At 36.5% G+C, this 21,554-nt stretch overlaps 2 protein-coding genes across 2 annotated transcripts; one reads left to right on the top strand and one right to left on the bottom strand.

Moving 5' to 3' along the window:
* Positions 1-1,355: 1,355 nt before the first annotated feature.
* LOC131638233 (uncharacterized) lies at positions 1,356-10,364 on the top strand. Its single transcript, XM_058908784.1, has 8 exons — positions 1,356-1,643; positions 1,743-1,857; positions 2,514-4,918; positions 5,757-7,138; positions 7,407-7,525; positions 8,015-8,826; positions 9,637-9,749; positions 9,835-10,364. The coding sequence occupies exons 1-8, from the start codon at positions 1,608-1,610 to the stop codon at positions 10,133-10,135; spliced, it is 5,283 nt and encodes a 1,760-aa protein (XP_058764767.1). The 5' UTR covers positions 1,356-1,607; the 3' UTR covers positions 10,136-10,364.
* A 134-nt stretch (positions 10,365-10,498) lies between these two features.
* On the bottom strand, positions 10,499-12,309 carry LOC131638234 (berberine bridge enzyme-like 13). The gene has a single exon (XM_058908785.1). The coding sequence runs from the start codon at positions 12,267-12,269 to the stop codon at positions 10,632-10,634; it is 1,638 nt and encodes a 545-aa protein (XP_058764768.1). The 5' UTR covers positions 12,270-12,309; the 3' UTR covers positions 10,499-10,631.
* Positions 12,310-21,554: the final 9,245 nt, after the last annotated feature.

Here is a 21,554-nt window from a genome sequence, read left to right as displayed (position 1 = left end):
TAAAAGCTAAATTAAATCAATTAAAAAAACCATACAAATAAAACTAAATCCTCTGTGTTTGTACAGTATAAAACCTATCTTCTCTTTTATACCCATCACACATCCATTTTCTCTGTTTCTCTCTTCTCTACGATTCATTCCATTATATAATTTTACTGTTACAATTACATGGCCTGGATGCGGATGCAAAATTTAAAATACGACAACAAAATCGAAGGAAGCAAAAGAAAAAAAAAAGTACGTATTCTTATTTTTTTCTACATCTTCTTGATTTTGCTTCCGGATCTGGACTCTCTCTGTCTTCAACTTCTCTGAGTTTGGGGTTTATGGTGAATGGTTGAGCAGATTATTAATGGTTGAGGGAATTTTAAATTTGGGAGTGGAGAGGATGATGGAGGATTTCGGCATAAGATTGTTATGAGAATTGTATATGACTTGCATGAAGTGAAGGTATGATTTTATAGTGTGAGGAATGAATGAATTTGGGGTATGTTTGCATTGATTATTTTTGGCCCAATAAATTTAAAACGTGAGAATCAAAATAGAACCTAACATAAAATAAGAATGGGAAATTGCAAATAACAATTATTGAATGACCGATGATCTTTCCAATGGTCCAACCACACATTATTTCATGTGAAAAATAAAAGTATCATTCATGAGGGATTGTTGAGATTCTCAATACTGAAACTAATTATAACTTCACGTGTTTCAAACCATTCATGTTATATAAATAATTAAGTAAATATAACCAAATAATTAAATAAATTAAATAAAAAATAAATAAAGAAATAATAGAAATTACTATAAATAGAATGGAAAAAAATGTTAGAATACATAAGGGAGTGACACTTGGCAAACTTGCCAAAATACTCCTTTTGCTTTATTATATTAAATGATGACGATTTATTCTAGACCACACAAATTTATTGGTGTAATCTAAACCCTCTAAATATGTCGGCAAAATTCGGATCGTTGAAAAATTCTGAACGAGTACACTATCGAAAATTTCATTATACCACTAAATTTTCAATACATAATAGTAAATTTGAAATTTCCGGTAAAAACTTAATCATATAAGAAATTTCAAATGCACTGTCAAAAATTTTAATGTTCCGAAAATTTATATGAACTACTAGAAATTTTGTCAATACCGGATATTTGATTTTCGCTTCCAAAAATTTCGTTCGACAAAATTATTCCTATTTCATCAAGTACATTTCTAAAATAATAAAAATAAGGGTGTCAAATAAAATAAAATTTTGGGGTCACAAGTTAAATTCTCTAACTAATTAATTAGGGTTTTTGGCTATTTCACAGCCGCCCCTAACTTTCTCTTCTTACCTTCGCATTTTTTCATCAGAACGGTTCGTCTAGAGTATATCGGTTCAACATTGATTTTATGACATCATTCGATTGAACCACTCAGACCCACCGGTCCATATTTTAAACCCGGTTTACAGACTTGAGTCGGTTCGAAACACAAGGTTTAAGCACTACAACACCAACACTGAAGAGTAACTTGAATGTGAAAATCAGGGTTTACGGGTTTAACGATCCTCTAAGATCTCATATGCATCACAGAGAAGATCATTATCCTCTCAAAAATGAATCTTGTACCGGAAAATGGTTGTTGTGCTAAGGTAATTTTTCGTTCTTTCTTCTCAATTCTCAATTTCAGGTGCTTTGGGTTTCGATTGAATTTGAAATCGACAATTTTCTGTTTTTGATTTTGTGTGCAGCTGAATAGAAAGTATTGTAAGCTTCAAGAGTCACGGAACGCTCTAAGAGGAGCTGTGAATCTGCTTGAACAAACCGTTAACAAGTTCGAAGCTCAGAATGAGAGCCTAAAAAAAGGTGACATTGAATTTGAAATTTGTTTTTGTTGTACGTTTCTGTTATGTTGATGATAGCAAAAATGAAATGACTGATTAGAGTTACTAATACGAAGCACGGACACCGGAGACACGACACTGACACATCCATAACGGTAATAATTTGAAAAATGAATAAATTAAAAGTTATCACAAGCGTCAGTTTCGGACACACTTTTTCAGAGGTGTCGGTGCTAGGTGTCTGTGCTGTAGTGACTAATAGTATGTATGATATTACTTTTATTGAGCATTCGTACATCACCGGCATGATATCTCAAGTGATAATTTGAGGAAATGAGATTAATTGAATATAATTAGTCGTGTTGGTGTTGATGCTGTCTTGTGTTGGTGTTGATGCTGTCTTGAGAGCATACACACTTTCAATTTGAAGTGTTGGTGCTTGATAGGATGACATTAAAAGTTATTTGAATAATAAATTGAAAGAATTGTACGTTTAAACATTGTGCAGATGTGTATTCCGTAATTCAAGTCCCTATCTTTGGCTAACTATGTTCGAATAAGTTGATAGATTTGAGTGTTTATGTTGTTTTTCCCTTGACACTTTCTTTATCTTTTTATTTGTGTGAGATTTGGGGAGAGTGTTATTGAACCAAATTTGTTAACTTGTATTTTTTGCAGCATACCAGGAAGAATCAGATAGGGCTAAAATTGAAAAAGAGCAAAAGCTGAAAGAATTCAATGCTAAGGTTTTGTTAGAGAATGAAGTTTCTGCTTTAAAATTTGAGATAATTACATTGCAGCGGAAATATGACGCAGTTGCTCAGGAAGAACATGAGGATGTGGAATCTTTGGAAGCCGATATATCTGATAAGGAAAAGGAAATTGATAGATTGAAGAAACTTGTGGAGAAAGAAAAGCAAAGGGCTGATTCTGAGAGGAAGGCTGCTGAGAATGAGGTTTCTGCCTTAAAAGCTGAGATCAGTGCATTGCAGCAGAAATGTGGCACAACTGCTCAGGAAGAAAATGAGAATGTGAAAGCTTTGAAAGCCGATATATGTGATAAGGAAAAGGAAATTGATAGATTGAAGAAACTTAAGGAGAAAGAAAAGAAAAGGGCTGATTCTGAGAGGAAGGCTGCTGAGAATGAGGTTTCTGCCTTAAAAGCTGAGATCAGTGCATTGCAGCAAAAATGTGGCACAAATGCTCAGGAAGAGAATGAGAATGTGAAAGCTTTGAAAACCAATATATCTAATAAGGAAAAGGAAAACGATAGATTGAAGAAACTTATGGAGAAAGAAAAGAAAATGGCTGATTCTGAGAGGAAGGTTGCTGAGAATGAGGTTTCTGCGTTAAAAGCTGAGATCAGTGCATTGCAGCAGAAATGTGTAACAGTTGCTCAGGAAGAAAATGACAATAACGCTATGAAAGCCGATATATCTGATAAGGAAAAGGAAATTGATAAATTGAAGAAACTTGTGGAGAAAGAAAAGAAAAGGGCTGATTCTGAGAGGAAGGTTGCCGAGAATGAGGTTTCTGCTTTAAAATCTGAGATCAATGTATTGCAGCAGAAATGTGGCACAGTTACTCAGGAAGAAAATGAGAATAAAGCTTTGAAGGCTGATATATCTGATAAGGAAAAGGAAATTGATAGATTGAAGACACTTGTGGAGAAAGAAAAGAAAAGGGCTGATTCTGAGAGGAAGGTTGCCGAGAACGAGGTTTCTGCTTTAAAATCTGAGATCAATGTATTGCAGCAGAAATGTGGCACAGTTGCTCAGGAAGAAAATGAGAATAAAGTTTTGAAGGCTGATATATCTGATAAGGAAAAGGAAATTGATAGATTGAAGAAACTTGTGGAGAAAGATAAGAAAATGGCTGATTCTGAGAGGATGGTTGCCGAGAATGAGGTTTCTGCCTTGAAAGCTAAGATCAATACATTGCAGCAGAAATGTTGCGCAATTGCTCAGGAAGAAAATGAGGATGTGAAAGCTTTGAAAGCTGATTTATCTGATAAGGAAAAAGAAATTGATAGATTGAAGAAGCTTGTGGAAAAAGAAAAGAAAATGGCTGATTCTGCGAGGAAGGTTGCCGAGAATGAGGTTTCTGCCTTAAAATCTGAGATCAATGCATTGCAACTGAAATGTGGCACAATAGCTCAGGAAGAAAATGAGGATGTGAATGCTTTGAAAGCTGATATATCTGAAAAGGAAAAAGAAATTGATAGATTGAAGAAGCTTGTGGAAAAAGAAAAGAAAAAGGCTGATTCTGAGAGGAAGGTTACCGAGAATGAGAAAAAGAAGGCTGCTGAAGCTTGTAAGTTATTGGAAGCAGAGAAGAAAATATCTCTGAATAAGGGGATGCAACTTTCCAAAATCGAGGCAGAGAAGGTTGAAGAGTACAGGCTTCAACAAGTTCACTTGGAGAAAGAAGTTACTGAAACTAAAATGAAGCTGGCTTCTGAGTTGTTGAAGTTTAAAGAGGCAAGCAAAAGAGTTGAAGCTGAAAAACAGAAGCTCTTGGTAGAAAAAAGGAATGCTGAGTCAAAGATGAAAAAAGCTCAAGAACAGGTAGGGATTGAAAAACAGAAGGCGGTTAGAGAAAAGCGACGCGCAGATGAGGAGCATGTTAAAGTAGAGGAGCAGAAAAGGCTTGCTCAAGATAACTGGAAGAGCGCCAAGGAAGCAAAACATCTTGCTGATCAGAGGTCTCAGGAGTTATTAGAAAATAAGAAGACAATTGAGGATTTGAAACAGAAGATACACGAACTTTCATCTCTAAGAAAACCCACTGAAATATCTGGAGTATCTTCTAATGTGAATGCTGAAAGTGATAAAATACAGCTTTTGAAAAGCAATTTAGAGCTTGAAAAATTACGTGCAAAGCATGCAAGGGAAAAGTTAAAACATGAAAGGAAGAAGTTTGAGCATGAAAGGATGAAGTTTAAATACGAAGAAAGTTGTCGTAACATTTTACAGCAGGAATTGCACCGTTTAAAGCTTGATTGTATTAAAAATTACAATCACCTTACTATGCTGGATGCATCCTTTTCACCTGTCGCAGGAGGTATACAGGGCCCAGCTAAGGTTAGTTTCCTTGCTGAACTTCAGTAATACAAGTTCACAATTAAGTTTGTTATTTTGTATCCTTTGATCACCATGGCACATAGTAGTTTCCATATGAATGCATACTAAGTTTAATATTGATATCGTTGATAATAGTATTGTCTTTAAATGTTAATAGTGAACTTAATGTTATTATACAAACTACAAGAGACAGCTGGAATGGTAGTAGAAAACAGCTTTTATTATGCATTACGAATTTTCTGTTAAATCTGAAATTGGATCTAAAGTTACTTCAATTATTAACACATGGATAGTAATTTTAGGGTGACGGTTTTTGATTAGCAGAAGAGGAAGACAACTCCCGGTAAAACTGTGTTAATTGGATGAGTTTTTGCTAAAAGCTGAAACTGCCGACTGTATTGGTATTTGATCACAAAATCTTTTGCTCATGTTAATTTTTGGTTTATAGTTTTTTGTGGTTTAGTTTCTTTAGAAGCAAAACTTATGTTGGTAACCAATTTTCTCACAGTATAGGTATGTAGATAAAAGGGGCAGGCTAGCTGTATGCATTGGATTTTGTATACGTATCTTATGGTTGTGAAAATTAGTTTTATAGCTCCCTTTATTGTTTTGCTTATTTCAATGTGTTAGTGGTTCCTACTGTGATAATTTTTAATGGCGCCTTTTCATTGGATATGGATGGTTTCTGTTGAACATAGATATTGTAAAGGGAATGGTCTTAAGTTGAAATTTTATACTTTGACTATTTCTCTTAGATAGTTATGTACTTGTGTTTTCATGTATATCTTATACTTGTACAATTGTTTGATCACTCTTTTTTCGGATGATTGGATTGCAGTGTCAGAATATGCCAAGCATACAGAAACCTGATGTCATGACTCAACTCTGCAATCTAGGTATGCCTCAAATGCACAGCTGTGTTGAAAAGGAACTTACGAAGCCTTGCAGCGTAAGGGTTGGTGCATGCGATTCTTTAAGGAAGAGCATGCAGAATCCTCCACTTCTTGCTATATCTGAAGGGAATTATACTGAACCCATCACAGGTACTGGTTATAAATTGGAGCCTCTAATAGGAGGCTCAAACAGAACATCGATACAGAGTTATGCACTAAATTCTAGTACAGCGTCTTTTTCTGATGCACACTTGATGGGCTCACAGGAAAGGGGTGCTTTGCAAGTTACCACATCAACAAAATCAGCTGAGGAGAACTTCAATGCAAGATCAAGTATGTTGAAACCATTTGACAGATCAGTTATTTGTCATGATGGAATAAGGAATAGGATTTCTGATACAATCGAATGTGTTGCAAATTTGTCTTCTGAGGGTAAGAAGTTAAACACACAACTAGAAGATAAGCTCTCTGATTTATGTGGTTTATTGTATGACAAAATCAACGAATCTGGTGAGGGAGGGAGAGAGATGGCCACTAATCATAGGGATAATCTACAGGCAGAGAGTGACAGGCCCCACAAGAAGAGAAAGAAATCTCATAGGGAAAAAGAACATACACCTGTGGATGAGAAAAAGAAAGCAGAAGACCCAAAAGCTGGAGTCTATGAGGATGCAGATGGCTTCAGACAAACCACCTGTCCTGCATTATATACTCAAACTACTCAGACATGCAGGGAGAGGATATTTGATGAAATATATAGTGGAAATGCTATGAAGTTGTTAGATTTAGAAAATGCCGTTGATGAGGAATGCTATAGAAGAGCCATGAATGCACCCTTGTCACCACTATCTCTCGAGATTTGTCTCCATACAGACTTTTCAGGACAAAGTTCTTTAAATATGGAGCCTTTTCAGGACAAAGTTCTTCATACAGACTTGTTGAATCAAAGAGATTTGTCTCCTTCGACTAGATGCGATGTCATTGATGTTGAGATGAATTCCAACATGCAAAAATTTGATGCATTTACAGTTCCTTGTAATGGAGACAAGTCAAAGCAGGCTATACCAACTGATGTAACATTGCAGGAGACTCATTCTTTGGAAAATTTAAAGGATACATCTTTGGCAGATACTGGAAATGGATCTTTACACAATCAATTTCCTAATTCTTGTCTCATAGTATCAGATAGGGATGATAACAGTAGCATATCTAGGAAACTTCTTGCTACAAGGAATTGTATAGCACGGTGCAGTTTGGATACTCAAACAGGATGGGAAGTTGCTAGCATTCTGACTGCAGTTGACATGGAAGAAATATCCCCACAAAAGTAAGACTCTAATAATCTAATTTTCTTTACTACTTCGTGTCAAAGGCATCCCGGTGCTGAAGCATGCGGGTGTCTGACATTGAAATATGTAGATGTTCAATATTAACACATGTAGTTACATTAGAGTTCATTTTCTCAAATTATTACCCTTAGACATGCAAGTGTTATCCTTTCCTGTATAAATGCTTCATAGTTATCTACTGAACATTTTGTCTTATAGTTTTTATGAAGGCAAATGATGGTCATTATTTCTTCTAATTTCTGTCAGGGAAAAGCTTTCCGTGTTGTTGACACTTTTGCTGTTCAACTTTACCAAGACGGCAATGAAATTTAGTGGTGGCAACTTAATCCATTGCTTGAATTCTTATGCTGAACACATCTGTAGAGGTTTATTCATCTCTTTCATGTTTCATTTGTGTTCTGTATATTTGAAACAATGTTATGCTAGATTCACTCCCTCTATTCCAAATTAAGTATCGTTTTAGCATATAAAAATGCATCAAAATAAGCGTCGTTTTGCTTTTTCAATGTGACCATGTATATCTTTTTCCAATTCTACACCAAATTTATTTGCAACATTCTGTCAGTCATTTACAGTTTTTCTTATTTTGCGTGAAAAACCTGGGATGTCATTTATTTTGGAACAGAGGGAGCGGTTAGAAATTGTTAATGTATCATACATCATGTTGTAGTTGTGTTATTAAGTTAGAAAATCTATTCTAATAGTGAGTTGAATATCGAATACCAATTGTTAAAACCTATTACATAGATATTAAACTTGTATTGAGTATAAGTATATTTAAGTAGAGGTTTTGATTTCTTGTAACTTTTGGGCAATATTCTGTTGAACCTATAACTTTTCTATTTTTTGGGCAGTTCTGGCTGATGCAGACACAAGGATCTTGCTGTTAGAAAAAAATTCGTTGCTGGAGCTGCTCCGCCTCATTGAAGATTTTCTTATAGAAGGAAAAGTTATAGTACCTACTGAGACTCCATCCGATAGTAATTTGAGAAATGATAGTTTTCTGGATGGCGTAGACACATTATGTTCTAAAGAAGCTACTGATGAGCAGTTGGTAGCGGCGGGTATTATACTAGCATCAATATGTGCTGCAACCAATTATATTGGATTTCTTTCCGAGGCATCATATAATATTCTTAGACTGTGCAGATATGATATTTTTATGGCGCTAACTATTCTTCACATTTTTGCTAACCTGGGTGGAAAAAAGTATTTTGACTCGTGCAGTTTTGGCTTGACGGTGACTGTCTTGAAATCTCTAGTTATGTTTCTTGAGGGAGGGAGCATATCTGTCACTCCTGCTTCTTGTCTTCCATCAATAAATCAGCTGCGTACTGATTTATGTACCAACGTTAAGTGCCCTTTCTCGGAAGGTGCCGAGTCCATTGATGCTGTTACATTCTTGCTTTTAGAAAAGATCAAGAAGCATCTATTTCAGGAAGGACAGTTTGATTCGTCAAGTTTCAGATCCCTTTCAGACAATTATAATAATGGACAGTGTTCTAATCAGGATATAGTTCCATGTACCGATAGCATAAGTTGTGATGTGTCATGCTGTTTGAAAAACCAAGTGGCTTGTCATACTCAACCAGATGTTCGTATTGATGTTAACTTTTGCCAACTTAGTGACATCCTCTCATTGTTGGAGCTTGTTTCAAACAAAATGGTATTTCTTTTCGTGCTTCAAGTTAATATGGTCCTTTCATTAAGTTGTCTTTTTAATGCTCCAATTTTAAATGACTGTATTTCTGTACTTCCATTCCTCAGCAAGGTTTTCTTTTTGGAAGTCACTTTTATAATTGGAAAATAAATACAATATATGATTAATAGAAATCCTACTTTATAAATTAAACATGGCAAGTGTCCAAGAAACAGATGTCAGTTGTAATTTTCTGAGACAAGTGAACTTTTAAATCTGGGTCTACTTGTCATCCTGAAATATTAAATTTTGTATTTCAATATTATCTTCTCAAACATATCTTGGTTGATGGCGGAAATCTATTAACTTATTGGACCTTTGTTGTAATTAGAAACTGCATGGATAATGTTTACCTTGTAGCAAAAATTACTTTCTTGGTTCCTTATATTGATGCTTGCTTCTTTCTACATCGTCATTAAAGCTAGCTAATTTAAGGGATATTTTAACAGCTTCTGTTTGTTGTATGGGTTCATTTAAAATTATCTATGGTTGAGCTTTCAAATCTTTCTGTGACGGGTCTGATGAGTGTACTACCTGGATAAATCTTTAGATACCCGGTCTTCTAGTTTGATAGCTTCACCTCAACCCCCCTTTTCTTTTATTCTTCAAATGTTTCTCTGACTGCCTCTTTAATAATGAAAACCTTGTCAATTTTCTATTTTATGTTTTTGTGACATTCAACTTGTCTTTACACAATTGCTAATTTTTTATGTTCTCATATTTCCTTTATTTTAATGGTTCCTGAGCCTGATCATGTAGTTTTCTCTTATAATTCAGGGCTGGCAATGGACCAACACAAAACTTGTTCCTCAGCTGCTTCATGTACTGGACTCTTGTGTGGTGGAGAACGCTGCGGTTGCTATCATTGCTCTTCTTGGTCAGCTTGGAAGGTAAATTGACCTTTGTTTGATGATATTGTTTTAAAGTTTGTGATCTGTTTCTTTTTCTATTCTTTTTAATCTTTTTCTTTATCAGGTTTGGAGTTGATGCTGGTGGATATGAAGACCAAGGAATTGAAAATTTGAGATCTAAATTATTGTCTTATCTAAACAACTTTTCCATCAAAGCAGGCACTTCTCTTCAAATTGCCGCAGCCACTGCTCTGTTTGCCCTTCTTCCTCTTGATTTAGAAGCAGTTTTGAAGAATGAGTTTAATCTTTCAGCATATTCTAGTAAATCTATTTCTGATGACACTGAAGGTTTAAAGAAGTGGTTTTTTGGACTAGCGGAACATCAAAGGGAATCGCTATATGGCATTTTAAAATGCACTGATTAGTTTTTATTTTATTTTAAATCAGTACCTTAAGATGAATTGATGTAATATTTTTGTTCCGATTCATCGAGGTTACTCGTTGAAAAGCTGTACAGGTTATAGGAAATTAGGCGGCTGAGAGCATTGAGATATTGGCTGATGTAGCTGTCAAATTTTGTACACTATTTTTTTGGGGGAGAATATCTTGTTTCCTATTTATATTGGTTAATCTATGTAAATTTATAATTTTAAATACCAATTTCGTTTCCAAAGTGGCATTTAACGTCCAAATTGTTCAGTTCATGATAGGATCATCAAAGAGTTAAGAACTCCAAATAGTATTCTATATCAGATATTTGTAAGAACTATATTTATGCAACATTAAGAAAACCACAAAAACATAAAAGCAATGTTTAAGTATTGCATCAGTATCATACAACATTAAAAACACCAAAAACAGAAAAGTTCAAAGTATATCTTTTATTTGTCTATTTCATTCAAACAACACTGCATCAGTGCCTTATTCCCAGCTCTCGTACTTCTTATCTTTTAGCTGCGTAGTTGAAACTGGAAGTGGAGGAATACTCTGCTCATGTCTGAACACATTTTCAGGATCAACTTTGGTCTTAATTTTCACCAACCTGTTGAAATTATCTTTGAAATACATGCTCCCCCAAGAAGTTGCTTGTATAAAGCCTGTATCATTCTTCTTATTCATTCCCAAATCAAGATCTCTATAGTTCACATATGCTTCCCTTGGAAACTTAGACACATAAGGAGTCATGTAGTTATAAAGCTTCCTAATCCAATCAACATGCTTTGATTCATTCTTATCACCATCTTGCCAAAGAGTTAGATACTGAATTTTGTAAAGTGTTCCATTTCTGTGAGGAAAAGGGATATCAGATTCAGAAAAGTTGTTCATCATGCCTCCATATGGATTCCAAATCATCAAAGGACTGTCTTCTTCTAACAACCTTTGCCATAATCCTTGTAAGCCGGTCTCCGGTATAGACTCTCTTACGAAATCCGACTTTGCTTTGAAGTAATTCTTGAATGTTGATTTTCCTTGAAGCAAAACTTCAGGTGGCGTATCATTCGGGAAGCCTGCAATATACATAACAGATTTGATCCAGCTAGTTTCCATGCAATCTTGTTTTGTCAAACCTAATTCTGGAAAACTTTCCTTCATAACTTGAAGGAGTTTCTCCGAATCACCGAGGAATTGCGCATTGTAAGAAGTAGTAATAGTTCTTTGAGTTTTGTTTGCAACACTAGCCGGCTGAATGATAACTCTCATAAAGAGATTTTCATCAATATTTGGTGCCACCTCTTGCCATCTATGTGCAATCTTAGTTCCATTTTGTTCTAAGCTTTTCGTAACGGTAAAAACCGTCACGGTTTTCGGAACAGGAACAAGCTTAATCTTCCACCAAAGAAGAATACCAAAACTTCCTCCTCCACCACCTCTAATAGCCCAAAATAAGTCTTCCCCCATAGATTTTCTATCAAGAATTTCTCCGTCTGCATTGACGATTTTCGCGTCAAGAACATTATCGGCTCCAAGACCATATTTTCTCATCATGGATCCATATGCACCTCCTGTTATATGTCCACCAACACCTAAACTTGTGCAAAGACCTGCAGGGAAGCCATGAACTTCACTTTTCTCATGTATTCTATAATAAACTTCTCCAATAGTAGCACCGGCTTGAATCCAAGCGCTATTATCTTCGATATCAACGTTCACATCGCGAAGTTTGGCAAGATCAATGATTATAAAAGGCGATTCGATTTCCGAAACATAAGATAGTCCTTCATAATCATGACCACCACTTCTTACTCTTAAATGAACACCAAGTTTCTTTGAACAAACAACACCTACTTTGACATGAGAATCGGTTAAAGGTGTGAATATAAACTCGGGTTTCGGAGCCGAAGGCACCAAATACCTTAAATTCTGTGCTGAAGAATTAAGGATGTTGTTGAATGAAGCATTGTTTGGTGTGTAAATTGTTGCATAAAATGGCGCTGCTTTGTCTGAATAGAAACTCAGACATTGGACAAAGTTTTCTTCAAGAGAAGCTGATTTTGCTAATGAAATTGTTGATATCAAGAGGATTAAAGATGCTAAGTTTGAAGTGGGTGATGAAAACATGGTTCTGATTTGGGTTCTGTTTTGGTTTCTATAGTTTGTGATAATGTGATGTATTTATATATAAGCTATAGTGCTAATGTGATGGAAAGTTTTACGTGTAATTTGAGGTAAGTAAACAACATAAAGTTGAAGAGTGTTCGCATTATCTTGAAGGAAATATTCATATTTTAATTATCAAAGTGTGGAATATGAACTTTATGATATATCTTTGATTAGAAGATCATCGACCTTACTATCTTGGAATATGAACTTTCAAGTTGATTTATTTTAATAGTTTATAGAATCAATTTGTTGTTATTAGTATATCTAGTCTTATTTATTAAAAAAATGATTTATTTTTAAATTTCATAAATAATTACTGTATAAATAAGACCAAAAGAAAGTATAATTTATTGTCATAAATATTTAATAAAAATATTTAAAAATAAAAAATCACTATAAAAATGCTAAATTAGATATTGAGAATGTGATTACAACAAAATTTTAATTAGAGTTTAAATAGTCTTAATTGAAAGTTCATTTTTAGTCTTAAAACTAAAAAAACTAATCTCAATAGTTTTTTCAATTTTTTTAAGCAAGTATCTTCAATATAAAAATTCTTCACTTTCTATTAAAAATTTTCTAAAAACAAAATTATATTTTTCTAAATCCAAAACAAACTCACTCTGAATTACATCGTTGGTCCAACAAAATCAAAGCAACAATCTTCAAAGGTCTAAAAATTAAATTATGTGGAACGCAGTCTCCACCAACCCCATACTTGTAGGAGGAACGCACATCCATAGAAGGTGCACTTCTCGGCAACCGCGTTCTTACAAAGAGACTGGTATAACATCGCCAAAACGGCGGACCCCCAACTATATTTCCTAATCTTGCTAATACTATCAAATTTACTTAAATAGAAAAAGTTGACAGTGTTACCTGTCGACTCCGGGAATAAAAGTTTACCAAACATCAGCATTATATAGACCTTAGTCATTAACCAAACATGCTCCTCGGTAGAGTTGTCCATCAAGACGAGTTCATCATAATAAGCTCTAAGGGAGACCAGACTGATACCCTGGCCTCTTGAACCTTGAGTAGGCACAACTAGATCTCTTCCCAACACTCTCTCACACAGTGAATTAGCTTGTTGAACAGATCCATTAACAGCCTTGCCATAAATGGACAGACCAAGCAACATATAAACATCCTCTAGAGTAACAGTACACTCACCTATTGGAAGATGAAACGTGTGGGTTTCAGGCCTCCATCGCTCTTGTAAGGCAAGGATGAATTTTCTGTCTATGGTGTTGTTGCTGATTTTTATGATATGTCCGAAGCCACATGCTTGGAGATTCGGAATAATCCTCTCGTCGGGTTCAACATAAGCGTGAGAACGTGTACGGAATCGGTCAACAGCCTAAGAACCACAAATAAATCGATTAAACTGGATATCATATACGCATAGAAGTTTAGAAATAAATAAGTATAAACTTACATATGTCGCCAAGTTCGCTCTAGTTCCTCTGTGTGTTTCACCCATGGTAAGAAGTTGTTGAGCCATTTTCAAGAACTCTTTAAGTTTTCTGCGGATTTGAAAATGCAAAGTGGTTTTTTGAAGAAGAAGAAGATATGTTGGTGAAAAGAAAGCAATTCTATGAGAGTATTTATAGAGGGTTGGTGGTTGTTGATGTTAAGTGCATGAGGGCCAAGTGGTGAGCATGCATGTGATACAGATATCAAAGTGATAAAGATGGGTTCACATGCATTCTGTGTTGAAATGACCATGCATTCCCGTGTTTTGTGCTGACTTTGTCTAAGCATGCATGCATTAATTGTTTCTGGCATAATAGACTAGGCCTGCATCCCGTGTTCGGTGCTGAATTGTCTAGGCATGCATGCATACAGTATTTCGATGCAGGTAGATCACATGCTGGCGGATCAGATTAGGGTTTTGGCAGTGGGGACCACTAGACAAAATTAGGGCAAAAAAAACAAAAAAAAAAGAAAATGAACTAATGCGCCAACATGCACACATAATTTTTTTTTTAAAAAAAAATTAGGGTTAGGGTTTTTTACGTTAATTTTAGTATTTTTAGGGTTTAGGGTTTTCTAGCCGTTGTTTCACCGAAAATAATTAGCATACAGTCTTCGCATGTGATTGTACAGTGTGATGGAGTCTGATCAAGTCGACTGTGCTGCAGTTCACCAGTGTCAAGCACACCTCAAATCAACTCAGTACATTTGTGACGATTCAGGCATTCATTTTCCATCAACTTTATTCGCATGTGATTGTACAGTATGCACTGCTCAGTATGGTTGTGTCTGATCAAGTCGACTGTGCAGCAGTTCAGCAGTGTCATGCATACCTCAAATCAATTGTGAAACAGTCTGGTGTGCAGTAGTGTCATGCATTCATCAAATCAACTCAGTACGCATGTGATTGTATAGTATTCGCCTTCATAATTGTCATCACTCAATGTTCGTCTACATAAAGGAAGCCTCTAACGTGTAAAATAACACAACACATTACACATCTGAAATAAAACTCTCTACCCACTCAACAATGGCCCCTCCACAATACATTATCAACGCTCATGTTTTTGGCGAGACATATGACAACGAAGAAGTTGGTTTTCTGTTTAGAAACACTGAGGTTAAACGATTTTGTTTAAGCAAAAAAGCAAATTTCAGTTACTTCAAAGGGAGATTAGAGACGAAGCTTGCAATGGGTGGTGTATCCCAGATTTTTTACCAATATCGATTTCTTCGTGGAGACAACCCGGTCAAGTTTATCCAAGTTGAGATCAAAGACGATGAAGACATGCAGAATATGTTTGCCAATCATGAGTATTCTGGTTACGAATGCATAGAACTGTATGTTACTCTACCAGAAGTTCAACCCACACAAATGGTTGAGTCACAAGTCATTGATGCACTTGGAGACGAGCAAGCAGAGGTCGACGTTGTAGATGAAGAAGAAGAAGCACCGGAAATAGAAGTTGATAACCTGGTCAACGGGGAAAGTGAAGATGAACCGGAAGTTGTTGTACCACGAGATCAAGTGCATATGCCTCCAGCGCACATGAGGAACCTGAATTTTGATGGGGATGACGAACCATCGACTGATATTTTCTATGATCCATACACCCAAACAGATCAACGGTTAAAAGTAGGAGACATATTTCGTTCTAAGGAGGCATGTATCATGGCCATAAAAAGATTTCATATGGCAAACAATGTTGATTTTAGAGTTGATCGCGCCAATGTCGAAAGGTACAAAATTTACTGTAGAAACACTGATTGTGGATTCAGGTTGCATGCATCATACAGGAAGAGAAGTGACCCATGGGTTATAGGATATATTTCCCAAGATCACACATGTGTTAACACAAATGTTTCACAAGATCACCGTAAGCTAAGTTATGACATCATTTGTCAAGAAATCTTGCCTCTAGTTGAAAAAGATCCATCGTTAAAGGTGAAAACGATAATCTCTCATATCGTTGCAACGTACAACTACACTCCGTCTTATAGAAAGGCGTGGCTGGCGAAGACCAAGGCGATCGAAGTTGTGTATGGAAATTGGGAGGATTCGTATAAACGACTCCCACATTTCTTATATGCGCTTCAAATTTATGCTCCTGGAACTGTTACTATTTTAGAGACCCTTCCGGCGCAATCTCCAGACGGAACGTCACTTCAAGGAAATGTGATATTCCACAGGCTCTTCTGGGCTTTCCGCCCATGTGTACAAGGATTTTCATATTGCAAACCAATTCTTCAAATAGATGGAACCTGGTTGTACGGAAAATATCAAGGCACCATGTTGATGGCTGTGGCTCAAGACGGAAATAGTAACATCTTTCCTGTTGCTTTCGCTCTTGTGGAAGGAGAAACTGTTGGAGGTTGGGGTTTCTTTCTCAGAAATCTTCGGACACACGTTGCCCCCCAACCTGGACTTTGCTTGATTTCAGACAGACATGCTGCCATCGAGAGTGCGTACAACAATCCAGCAAATGGGTGGCAAAACCCTACATCAACGCATGTTTACTGTATTCGACACATCGCACAAAATTTCATGCGGGAGATAAAGGACAAGGCTCTTCGGAAGACTCTTGTCAATGCCGGATATGCGTTGACTCAACCGACGTTCCAATATTATCGACATGAAATTGTAGCGGCAAATCCAGATGCAGGCAGATGGGTAGACAATCTTGCTAGAGAGAAATGGACCAGATCATACGACAACGGGAAGCGATGGGGGCACATGACTACGAATCTTGTGGAGTCTATGAACGGGGTGTTTAAGGGCATCAGACACCTTCCGATTACTGCCTTGGTGGAAGCAACATACTATAGGATGACTTCTCTTTTCGCAAGAAGAGGTGAGCGTTGGAATGCAGTTATAGAATCCGGACAATTATGGAGCGAAACATGCGTCAAATTCATGAAAGAGCAATCTGCCAAAGCCAACAGCCACATTGTGACATCTTTCGATCGATTCAACCGGACCTTCAGTGTTAAAGAAACGATTGACCATAACGAGGGCCTTCCGAGACAACAATACAGGGTTCTTATAGATGAAGGGTGGTGCGATTGTGGAAAGTTTCAAGCCTTTCGGATGCCATGCTCTCATGTAATTGCAGCATGTTCGTATGCGCATCAAGATCCGTTAGCACTTTTATCTCCCATTTACAAGGCGGATACCTTGCTCGGGGTGTACAACAACTCATTTCAAGTGATGGCAAAGGAGGATTATTGGCCTGCGTATGAAGGGGACGTGGTTTGGCATAATGATAACATGCGGAGAAAGAAAAGAGGTCGTCCGAACAGCACCCGGATCACAACCGAGATGGATCATGAGAAAATGGTACGAAAGTGTAGCATATGTCGTGAAGTCGGGCACAATAAAAATACATGTCCTAACCGTGGATCAAATTCCACCAACAATTAGTTGTATGTCATTTGTATTTTGTATCTGTATTTTTATTGATAATGTTTTTGTATTTGTATTTGTATTAGTATTTGTATTTGTATTTGTATTTGTATTTGTATTTCTATTGGTTATGTATTTGTATTATCCTTTATTAAATCAACTAGTTATGTCTTTGTCTCGTTGTGAATTTGTCTTCATGGCCCATACTGCCACTCTTTATTTTGGACAGTCAAATACGCATGCTTTCGTCTAGCTCCATCAAGTCAGTCATTGATCAGTGTGTCTACATTTATCATACATGTTAGGCGTGCTTGTAAACAGTACGCAACATCATTACTTTTTTCTACCCACTACTATTATAAATTAGGGGCTCCTATGGTTGAGTTTACACACAGATACACAAACTCCAAATACCAAACAATCACACAAACACAACCATGCCTCGCCGGACAACCATTAGGCCAGATGGATGTCACCGGACAACAGAGTTGCCGCCCCAGAGATCAACATGGCGTGCCGAACCTGAACCGGAGTATCGCAGAAGGAACGGACATGTCATGTTCTCCGCCGTCAAACCTCCCATGCCGGTTATGTTTTGGAATATCTCTTCCGTCGAGCAACTCAAGAGGACTCTCCTGAGATTTTTAGAGGGGGAGTACGAGGCCGGCGAACAGATAAGAAGCATCAAGAGGCTTAAAACAAGGGCTGATGATGTGACTGGAGCAACGATAACTTTCTGGGATAACGTGGAATACGACATTGATGCCATTCAAATGATGCATGGACCTAATGACATTGTTTTAACCGTGGTGATTTCTTAGATGTTTTACTTTATCTTTTTCTGTTGGTTATTTTCTATGTACCTTTTAATTAATGAATGAACTACTCTTTTCCGTGGACGCTCGAGTTAGCTGATTCACTGATCTTATCTGTTGCAATTTAATATATATATTTTTTTAATACTTTAAAATAAAAACAATTTTATTAATAAATAAAAAAATTAAAAAAAATAGTATATAAACAATTAAAAAAAACAAAAAAAAAACAAAAAAAAAAATAGGAATGCATATAGGCGCCACCCTAGGTGGCTTAAAAGGCAAAAATATACATTGATGCCACATGGGGTGGCGCATGAGTTAAGAGAAAATGGTCTTTGGCGCCACCTGAGGTGGCTCCTATGTGGAGACCACCTCTGAAACCTGGTCATACAGGTAATTTTTCCGAAAAGATGGTTTTTGGTGTAAATAAATTATTAAACATGGTTATTTGGATTTTTTTTCGAAAATTTAATTTTAAAGAAATATATTTTATGAAATTAACTTTAATTAATTAAATTAAACATGATTTTTTATATCAATACCTTCACATAAATTTGACTTGAATTAAAAATATTATTCTTAAAAATACCCAAACATATGAAAGTAATTCTATGTTTGTAAAATTACATTAAACTTTTCTAAAAGCGAATTCAAACATGTATTTATCTATTTTTCTAAAAAAGAAACATTTTGTATTCTGTAATTGCATCTTATGATTATCCAAAACCTGAACAAATTCTACATTATTTGTTTGTTAGATTATTTGTTTTCTCAACACTTCCCTTTAAGTGTGAGGTTATCCAGAATGTTCTCTCTTAAATCGGAACTTCTTTACAATTGTACCATCATTGCTACTTTTCAACGGGCCACCTCTACCTAGTAAGAAATTTCTATACAAGTGAGTTTGTCTCTTTCGAAAGGTCAATACGAGAGATCATTTTTATTTTGGAGACTCTCTTTTAGGAATAACACTAGTACGATACCTGTGCATCCGCACGGGTCATATTTAGATACATATGTAATTTTAAAATGAGTTTCTTAATTGTAAAATGAAACATAATCTTATAAATTTAATTGATTAAAATAAAATATATATTGTATTGATAGTGATCAGTGAATTAAAATATTTTATTATTTAAAAATTTAATACCAATATATAATACTAAAAATTTTCTATTTAATGTCAATGAATAGCAATTAAAATATGTTTCGAGATAGAAATTAAAAGAATGCATCCTTCTTAAATTGGATTGGTAACATTGTTATTTGTCTATAATAAAAATAAGAATTTTAAATGTCTTCCCTGATTACAAGTTTCTCAAAGTCTTTGGTTGTTCATGTTTCCCTCTGTTGAGGCCTTATAATACACACAAACTGGATTTTAGATCTCAAGAGTGTGTGTTCCTTGGTTACTCTACCTCTCATAAAGGGTAAACGTGCTTGTCTTTCACAGGTAGATTATACATCTCCAAAGATGTTATCTTCAATGAGTCTAATTTCCCCTTTCATGAGCTATTTCCTAAGTCTGTGTCAAAGGGACCTCCTGCCAAAGGTGTAACTCTATCTGCTCTTCCCTTCAATCACCCTCATTCTGCCTTGGAGTCTACTTCATCTGAGAGCTCAGCCACTGCTTCTCCATGTGAGTCTGTCAGATCAGGTTCTATTGAGCTCCCTGCAGGTGTTTCTGCCTCTCTGAGTCAATCATCGACCAATCCTGCTAGTTCTTTAAGTAGTTCCAACACTTCCACTCAGGAGTCTACTGAGGTTGATGTCAGTTCTATCTCCATTCCTCCTCTAACTATTCCTGCACTTGTTATACCTGTTAACCATCATAGTATGACACCCAGGGACAAATCTGGTTTCATTCAGCCTAGGCTTCAACCTAAACTACTTCTGACTCATACATAACCAAAAACTATTAAGTAAGCCTTGGCTACTCCTCATTGTCAATCAACTATGCAAGCTGAGTTTGATTCTCTTATGGCAAATAAGACTTGGTCCCTTGTTCCTCTGCCCACTAATAAGAAGGCTATAGGGTGTAAGTGGGTGTTCAGGGTCAAAGAAAATCCTGATGGAAGTGTTAATAATTTTAAAGCCAGACTGGTGGCTAAGGGATTTCATCAGCAACATGGCTTTAATTTCACAGAAACCTTCTCCCCTGTGGTGAAGCCTGTCACAGTGAGACTTATCCTTACTATCGCCATCAGTCATCATTGGCCCATCAAGCAATGGGATGTCAATAATGCTTTTCTCAATAGAGTGTTGGCTGAAGAAGTTTATATGCAGCAGCCTCAAGGGTTTGTTGATAAGGATTCTACCCTTGTTTGCAAATTGAATAAAGCCATCTATGGGCTCAAACAAGCTCCTAGGAAATGGTTTGAGAAACTTCAAATAACCCTCATTGCTCTCAAATTTTAGCCTAGTAAATGTGATCCCTCTTTGTTTACTTACTTAGCTAATGGGCATACTATCTACCTCTTGGTGTATGTTGATGATATAATTATCACATGCAACTCAGAGTCTCTCATCACCTCTATTGTCACTAAGCTCAATGAGGCTTTTTCCCTTAAGTTTCTGGGTGATCTAGATTATTTCCTTGGCATTAAAGTGAAGCCTGTAGCTAATGGCTCTCTTCTACTCACTCGGTCCAAATATATTAGAGATCTGCTTCACAAAACCAAAATGTTGGAAGCCTCACCTATCAATACTCCTATGCAATCCACCTGCAAACTTACTAAGACAGGCTCTGCTGCATTGTCTGATCCTTTTTTCTACAGATCAATTATGGGTGCACTTCAATATGCTACCATTACCAGACCTGAACTAGCCTATGCAGTTAAGAAAGTTTTCCAATTCATGTCTCATCCTCTGGTGGCACACTGGGTGGCGGTTAAGCGCATAATGAGGTACCTAAAAGGCACTATAGGTCATGGTCTGGGTTTATCTCCTCTGTCCTCTTCTACTCGTCCTGCACTGCAAGTTTTTTATGACGCTGACTGGGCTTCTGACCCAGATGACAGAAGGAGCACCTCTGCAGCAGCCATTTACTTTGGTGACAATCTAATTACCTGAGGTGGTTTAAGAAACAGTTGGTTGTGGCTCATTCCAGCACTGAATATGAGTATAGATCCCTGGATCTTGCTACTGCTGACTTGCTCTAGATCCAAACTCTTTTATAAGAACTTCACATTGCTACCACACCCCTGTTGTGCTTTGTGACAATCTGTCTGCAGTTCTGCTTGCACATAATCCTATCATTTACTCCAAGACCACCAAGCATATGGAGATTGATTTATTCTTTGTTAGGGAGAAAGTCTTGGCAAAAAAAAATCAGTTGTGCACATTCCTGGTACTGATCAGATAACTGATGTGGTTACTAAGCCTTTAGCTTCTTCTAAGTTCTTGGAGTTAAGACACAAACTCAGAGTTGTGACTAGGGATGTCAACGGGGCAGGGCGGGGGCGGGGGATACATTCTCATCACAATCCCCACCCTCAAATATATTCCCCATCCCCACTTCGGATCCCCGCTACGGGGGGATTTTGT

This window comes from Vicia villosa, unplaced genomic scaffold (assembly GCF_029867415.1).
Source record: "Vicia villosa cultivar HV-30 ecotype Madison, WI unplaced genomic scaffold, Vvil1.0 ctg.002224F_1_1, whole genome shotgun sequence".
NCBI lineage: Eukaryota > Viridiplantae > Streptophyta > Magnoliopsida > Fabales > Fabaceae > Vicia > Vicia villosa.
Note: the sequence above shows the minus strand (reverse complement) of the source record. Positions and strands in the feature narration are given on the sequence as shown.